This window comes from Phalaenopsis equestris, unplaced genomic scaffold, assembly GCF_001263595.1.
Source record: "Phalaenopsis equestris unplaced genomic scaffold, ASM126359v1 Scaffold000174, whole genome shotgun sequence".
NCBI classification, from domain to species: domain Eukaryota; kingdom Viridiplantae; phylum Streptophyta; class Magnoliopsida; order Asparagales; family Orchidaceae; genus Phalaenopsis; species Phalaenopsis equestris.
Genome location: NW_018164616.1, coordinates 1,293,770 through 1,301,875, shown reverse-complemented (window position 1 = coordinate 1,301,875; position 8,106 = coordinate 1,293,770). Strand labels below are relative to the sequence as shown.

Genomic DNA, 8,106 nt, shown 5'->3' with positions numbered 1-8,106 from the left:
CTTTAAGCAAACGAGCCGAACACGAACACACTTTTTGAGCTCGAAATATAAACGAGCCAAACATAAGTTGAGTCTGAGCTCGCTCGTGTTCGGCTTTTTTACACCCTTAGATATGAGGCTTGGGGTACAAATTAAAATTATCAAATTTTAGTTGTAATTGCCAAAATTTGGCCATTACAACAAGTTTGCTCAAGCTGGAGCTTGTTTACTAAAGCTCTATTTGAGCTCAAGCTGGCATGATTTGAGTATTTATAGTAATGTTCAAGTTTGGTTCATTTAAAACTATAATTGTTTGAGTTTGGCTTCAGCGTTGCTCATTGGCTAACCAAACGAGCCTATGAATGAGTATGACTACTGAGTACCTTGTTAGTTAATTGAATAAACCATATCAAACCTATTAATAAGTAGTGTATTGGAACTAAATTATTTTTTTAATTGGCTAAATTGCTGAATAAATGAATATTTTAATGAGCAAAATGTACTTTGTGCAGATGAATAAAATATTTAATGGAGTCTTAATGTATTGTGCTCATTGAAAAGATTAAGAATATCACATTATCGCATGTTAAATAAATTTTTAATGAAGTCTTAATGTTGAGCCTTAATCGAGATGCTTAATGAGTTTATTCATGGGCTTCAAATGATATTGTTTATTATCATAAATAAATTGAACGCCAAACTATTTAAGCTTGTTCTTTTGTCAATTGAGTATTTATGAAAGGGTTTAAGCTGGTTCAATTAGTTAATTAACTTATTGTGTATGAGTTCTAATTGTGTTGAGCCACAAGTAGTTTGTCTGAATTTATTGGTTCATTTGTAGCTTTAGATATGCCCACTAACAATATTGCTCGATCAATCTCATGCTATTGTTGATTAGTCATCCACTCACTATGATTAAAGATGTAAAATGACAAGTCACACCAATTAATGTTTCAAACTTAAGGTTCCTTTGTAACAATATCATTAATTATGAATTTAGAGGATTAATTAATCAATTCAATGTTAGCAACCCCATGCATGCACCATCGGCTTGAATAAATTGGTTTCCCCTCCTTGTGTTTTGGGTTTGGTAATATAGTTTTTGGAGAATATCACGAAAACATTAGTTCGCTTGCTAAAATACAAGTGGAATAGCTCAATATTTTTTTGATATCTAATCGCTAGTAATCACAAATCAAACAAACTTATAATTTAGTAACCACCATATACATGAATGCAACGATTAACGTAGAAAGTAAAATTGGGGGCTTGACACAGCTCTGAATTTGTAGATTCTTCACTCATGGAATCTAGCAATTGGATGCTCCTTATTGTCAAAGTAGTTCTTGCAACCACCAACTACCAAATGAAAACATCTCTTTATGGCTTTGTTGTGTCTTTTAGATTTCGACCATAAATATCCAACACTTCTTGTACACGCAATGTACATGATTTTCAGGAGATTGTTTTTAACCTCAAAAGTTTATCATTTATATATATCATATACATGAGAAGCATGCACAACCATATATTGAAGGCAAAATCAAGAAAATTATATGAAAATAAGTAATTTGAGATTATTACTAATAAAGTATGGACATGGGATGGTTTTATAACAAAATAATCTGCACTTCAAATTAGAGAAATATGATACTCTTAAGATTAAATTGGGCTCGCACAAATAATTGAGGGATTATTTTGAGATTTATACCCATTTAATTTATAAAATCAGTTAACTAATGAATGATTTAAAACTATCAGATTCAATTGATCCACATCTTCAATCAACTTCGATTGAAGTAATGTTATCAATTTTTTTTTTATTCACCTTATCTATTAGACTATAAAAATTGAAATATCATCACTATTGTCAAATGCTTTATCAACTGTAAATAATGATGCAATGTTTTCTATTCAAACTCTACCACTATTTTTTATATTGTCAATCAGCCCAAAGAGATGATGAGTTAGGCTTCCAAATGAGATTTAAACCTCAATCAAAATAACCTCCTTGTACTTGGAAAATGGTTTAATATCATTTTGCAAAGTGCTAATATAGCCTGTTCAACATCGCAAGGAAACTTAATACCTATAAAATAATAATAATAATAATAATAATATAAATATGACAATTTAATCAATAAAGTTGTCTTACTAATTTTTTGCTCTGCAATTTGGATGTAACCATTCAATTTAAATTCACCTCAACAATTATTCAATGCCATGTTAAAGTATTATTACTAATTGCATGAGAAAACTATAGCACAATACAGATGATACCACCACCAACCACGGTGGCCAAAACAATATTGTTTGAAGGATACAAGGATATATCTATCCAACTTCAAACTAGACTATTATGCTAACCGATAAATATGTCCACCTAATAGCTGTACTTAGAAATGGCTCATCCAACATTAAGAATAATGATGTTTATGTACAAGTCACACAAGGTAGTCTTATAGCCATGATATTCTCTTGCAACAACATTACTAATTATCAGGTTAGAACTGATCAATCAATTACGGACATATTTTGCAATTTTAGGTAATAGAGCTACATTCTCATACTTTTGGAGTAAGGCTTCCACTCAGGGAATCATTACCATTATGCTTGAATTCTTGTTACCTCCCAAAGGGAATAGGCCATCAGTACTAGTTTCCATATCCATGCCAATAATCATGGGTAAAAAATCCTCATAATCAAATAAACATCACTATATGAACTCAATATGCCAAGCAGGAAAGTACAACAAAAGATTTGGCTTAGTTATTTTTTCTTTCATCGTTTTTAATTCTCGGTATATTTAAGAAATTTCTATCAAATTGAAGTTTGCATTATAGTTCCTGAAAAACTATAACCAAGACGTATTTTCTGAAACTTAAAAGATGTGGTCCATAGTTTATATTTATTTTCATGCATTGTATGCATAAAATGATACATCCATTGTGATATGTTGAATATGGACTTCACATGCTTATAAAATAGAATTATTTTCAATACTTGGATATCATATATTTACCTTAATGGACCAAGATCATACACGGACACACAAAAGTTCCCTTCATGAAAACCACGGCTCAACTTCTTCAACATTTATTCCTTATTTTTTGTTTCTTACTTAAAACTACTATGTTTTAGTTTATCACCCAAATTGAATTTAGATTTTCAGGAACTTGCCTGAAGTTAGGAGTGCTCATGTGATCTTAGGAGTACCAACTGTGAGTGCTCGCTTTGGTACTTCCCCCTTCTTCTGGAATTGGGGAATGGAAGCTTTAGCCAGCATTGTTCCTGCTGTATGCCCATATCTTTAATCTAGTTTTAGTTGTCAAAGAATTTTTACTAATATATTTTGGGGGATTATTTTGAAATAGTTTGGCATGACTGCCATATTCTTCTTGTTTATAAAAAGCATATAACAAACATTTGATCTAACATTCACTCTTTTTCAGAGTATTCTTAGAGATAAGACTAAAGTCCAACAATTGGTTCAACTTTTTGATCCTTTTGTACGTGCTATAGATGGTATTGCTGGAGAACGTGTATCAATGAGAGTAAGTAGTTACATGGAGCATCTAGTGGGGAAATTTCTTACACGTTCTTGGTTGATAAAATAAAATCATATATGAAACTTTTTTGAATTTATTTTAGGTGGACCTCGATTGCACTAATGGACGGAGTACTCTTGGACTGTTTACTCACAAAAGACTGTCTGTGTAAGTTGTAGACATTAAATTTCTTTTTCATTTGAGAAAACGATTTATGTGCATGATTTCAAAAACTACTACAGCACCAACATAGTACTTTTTGCTGGAGTATGTATATTTATTGACAAAAATGCTGGGTAAGCATTAAGGTCTCATTTAGTGCGACTTGTCTTCTGTTTGCTTTTTTAAAATATTGTTTTGGTTTATACTGAAATATACTTATAAATTACAATTTTATTTGTGTACCTTCTTCATTGATTTGATGGTCATATGGATTGATTTATGGAGCAACTTGTATTTCTTAGTGAGATTTTAGTAACTTTTTTTATCACATCAACACTTTCATCCATGAGCCTTATCACAACTATTTGGGTCCGATTTAGTAGTTCACATTTTTTTTTATTTCTGCTAAGTGGGTGTTAATCTTATAACTTTGTGAATATGTTTATTTTTCTTCCTTATTTTGCCATTCATTTTACTTCAATCATCACAACGACAATGTAAGATCGACACGACCATTCTAAAGTAACTATAGATAAAGAATTTTACTAAATCAAAATTTCAAATATGGATTGTTGGTTTATCAAACTTAAGTGTAGGTAGCGTGCAGGTTACATCCAAAACCGAAAGTCAGTAATAACCCACTAATTCTGAGAATTTGCCAATTTAGATTGTTGTACTTTCTGTGTTATGGGTACATAATTCCTTTCAGGAAGTAAGCAAGGAACCATTCTTCTTAGCATGGTACGAACCTGTGCCACCTCACAGATGAATTCTGATTCTCAATAAATTAAGCCTAGAAGACCCATCTACAGTGAAACTTCTATGCTTATTGATGTGATGAACTTAAACTTAACAGAAAAAATTGAGAGGTTAATGCTAGGTCATGAGCTTTTATGTATCAAAAAATTTGCATTGGTAACTTAGTGATAGTGAAGGGAAATTTTATATTAAAACATTAGTAACATTGTCGGCAATAAACTGTGTGTGGTGAAGTTGCCCGTAGGAAGCTGTCAGTCACCGGAATTTAAATCTCGTCGCCCGCTTCGGAAGGACGCTTTAATTTACATATAGATTTAAATTTAAAATCAAATATAAAAATCAAACTGACCCCATATTTTTAATAGTTTAAATGAAAGTGCGTTTTACCTCAAACTCTGTGTCTGTCCCGAGGGATAAACACAAGATTTGAGGATGAAATTCGATCAAATAAACTAAAAAGTACATGACGTCCGTTTGATCTGCGAAACCGTTTTATTTGCCGACAAATTCCCCTATTTAATATGAAAAATTAAATAAGAAACTATTTAATATGAAAAATTAAATAAGGTTTATTTTAAGCTGGGTTTGGAAAAGCTCTTATAAGGGCAAGACCCTATAGTTAATTACATCTTAAATGACCGAAATCACTTAAGAATAATCTTGATAAAAATCAGGAAAAATTTTCTTCAATAAAATTTCTTCAATGACTTCAAAAGGATGAGACTTTTCAACGAAATCGGACAAAGAGGTGTGAAAAGGGAATTACTCAAATTTGGAACATTTATTACAAAATCTAAAGGAAGAAGAATTAGGGGATGCCACGGATCCAGAGGAGATCCTCAGTAACTTTCCAGTCTACCCTATGATTTGACTTCAATTTTGAGGAAAAAATTATTCAAATATTTCATTCTGCCAATTTTATTTATTTAGGGCTTATGTTCGTGTGAAACAATCACACAAATAGCCTAACAGATGTGAGGGTTTAGGTTGTAACGAACGACAACCTCAGAATCCTAAAACGAGTTAGGGTTTAGATTGTATAACAGAGCCATATGAATACCTAACGAAAAGGTTGAAGATTTATGTCGTGTTAGGCGAACAACCTCGAAATCCTATGGATTGTTATTTTAATTTCTAGGAAAGGAATGGTTTAGCTTGGGAAGACATATTCTGCTGGTTGAAGTTGATCGTGCTGCCCCCCGCGCGCTAGTTCCGAGCTCCTCGTCGTGGCGAGTTTAAGTTTCCTAGGGTGTCAGGTTATAATATCAAATCCAGCGGCCATATGGTTGTAGTCCTTCAAATATTTCATTAATAACATGTTGAAGTTGTACAGTATATGGCATGACAGTATAGTTGTAGCACAGGACAAACAGTAGAGTATGCAGTAAAGAAAACAGTACAACATGCAGTGTAAAGAAAAGTAAAAGGTACAGCAGGGAAGTGATTATAAGAGAATAACATGATGTAAACATAAAACAAATATGTATACCTTGGAGATCCGTTGTTCTTTAGGTGTAATTGATGCAACAGGTACAAGCAACAGGACTTGAGGAAGCATGCTGAAATGTTTTATATAAGCGAAAAACAAAGAAACATCGTCAAGAAATCTCGAAAAAGATCGTCAAAAGACTCACGACAAGAGAAATGCGAGGAAAACAGTGAATCGACAAATCGATTAAAATTGTAGAAAATACGGGAAAATCTCGAAAAGAGACCACGAGTGCTTTGTCCAAAAAAAAAATTCCGAGAAAACATATGAAAAAGTCCGAAAAGAGGGGAATCGCAAGCACTCGGGTCGGGGCTAGGCTCAACTATATATTAGTACTCGAGGGTTGTCGAAGGCTACACGGTCACCCGGATGTATAAAACCCGCCACTCAACTAGAAGGGTGTCCTATCGAACCTAACTCAGGAGGGTACTTCTCAGCCTAAACAGGTGATCAATAGATGGACAACCGATGTTTAAAATGCATTTAAAATTTATATTTTCAACATGCACATAGGCTTCAAATATACAAAAAGTGGGTTGTATCAATTTTGTTTGTAGCGAAAAGTGTATTTTTGTTTTAAAAAATGCATATCTGTTCTTATAAAAATTTGTTTTTATCAATTTTAAAAAGTAGTTGTCTACGAATCGAATGCGCTGTCGGGCATAAGGCCAATAACCTAAGAAGGTTCGGGTTAACTCCCGCTAATCTTGTGTCGGTGAATGATATTGTTATCCTACAGCTCACTGGGTTCCTGAATCGGATCCTGATGTCGTAGGATGACATATCATTATGCTTTATATCCGGTGTGCCTTTGTCATCATCGCCCTAAGCCCCAAAACAAAACCGACCTACTTGCGACCTTGCTTGATGGTTTCACGTATAACAAAAGGCTATACGTGGACACTTATGTATCAGACATAAACATAAAAAACCGAAACAAGAAACAAGGAAAAAGGGAACAAAAATGGGGTGAGAGAGAGGAGGGACTGATTCAACTAAAAATATCGAAAAGAACGAAGGATGAATCAACTCTCAAAACTCGTGACTAAAAGACCTAAAAAGGAAAGCCCGAAGATCCATGAATCTATCTGAAAGGGTATTATTTTCTCACATTTTTTTATGAGTGGCTTAACCTGAGTCAAAATGGCCTCACACACCAGTGACTTCCTAACATCGGTGCCCAGCTCCCAAAGACGTCTGAAATTTATTCCAGCCAAATGTTTTTAAAAAATGAGACTTAGAAATACCCCAATCTTCACAAAAGGAAAATAACCCGTGCAAAAAGCAGGATCTTCCAACTTTCAAATCAATCAATGGGCTCATATATCAAATAAGTATTAAAACTTTCCATAGAACTAAATAAATGCTCACGGCCGGGGTTAATAGGTGAGAATATAGCCACCAAGATTTTTGGTCAAGGCAAAACAGGACCAAAGAGACTCGCGGTCAAGACAACCCAAGGCACAGAAGGAGAGGAGGCTCACGGTTAAGGCAACCCAAGGCCAAGGCAACCCGAGACACAGAAGAAGAGGAAGCTCACGGCTAAGGCAACCCAAGGCCAAAAGAGGCTCACACCTAAGGCAACCCAAGGACAAAAGAGGCTCACGGCCAATTAACCAAATCAATTATATGAAGATATTTGATATACATAGGAGAGTGAATGGACAAACCCTCAAAAAGCCTCCAAACCGACTCCAATTTCACCAAGTAGGACATAAGGAAACTGTTCAACCCATTCTTCAATCACCTCACTTTATAGATAGGGCAAAGACATACATTTAAACTTGACTCATCGATCAACTCCCAAGCCACTCTACTTGTAGAAAGAGCCAAACAACCCCAAAGGATTGCCAGCAAGCTCACGGGTAGGGGTAGGAACTAAAGCATCTGATCTTGTAGCGAAAAGTGTATTTTTGTTTTAGAAAAATGCATATCTGTTCTTATAATGTTCTTATAAAAATTTGTTTTTATCAATTTTAAAAAGTAGTTGTCTACGAATCGAATGCGCTGTCGGGCATAAGGCCAATAACCTAAGAAGGTTCGGGTTAACTCCCGCTAATCTTGTGTCGGTGAATGATATTGTTATCCTACAGCTCACTGGGTTCCTGAATCGGATCTTGATGGGTTCCTGAATCGGATCCTGATGTCGTAGGGTGGCATATCATTAAG

At 34.3% G+C, this 8,106-nt stretch overlaps 1 protein-coding gene across 2 annotated transcripts in view; it reads left to right on the top strand.

The window, feature by feature from the left end:
• The window catches only part of LOC110022149, a 118,932-nt gene that overhangs the window by 24,463 nt on the left and 86,363 nt on the right, over positions 1 to 8,106 (top strand). For both annotated transcript variants that reach the window (XM_020720964.1, XM_020720963.1), the window contains 3 exons: positions 3,152 to 3,275; positions 3,432 to 3,533; positions 3,631 to 3,695. In XM_020720964.1, coding sequence (XP_020576623.1) covers positions 3,152 to 3,275; positions 3,432 to 3,533; positions 3,631 to 3,695 — 291 coding nt within the window. The remainder of the gene's footprint in view (positions 1 to 3,151; positions 3,276 to 3,431; positions 3,534 to 3,630; positions 3,696 to 8,106) is intronic.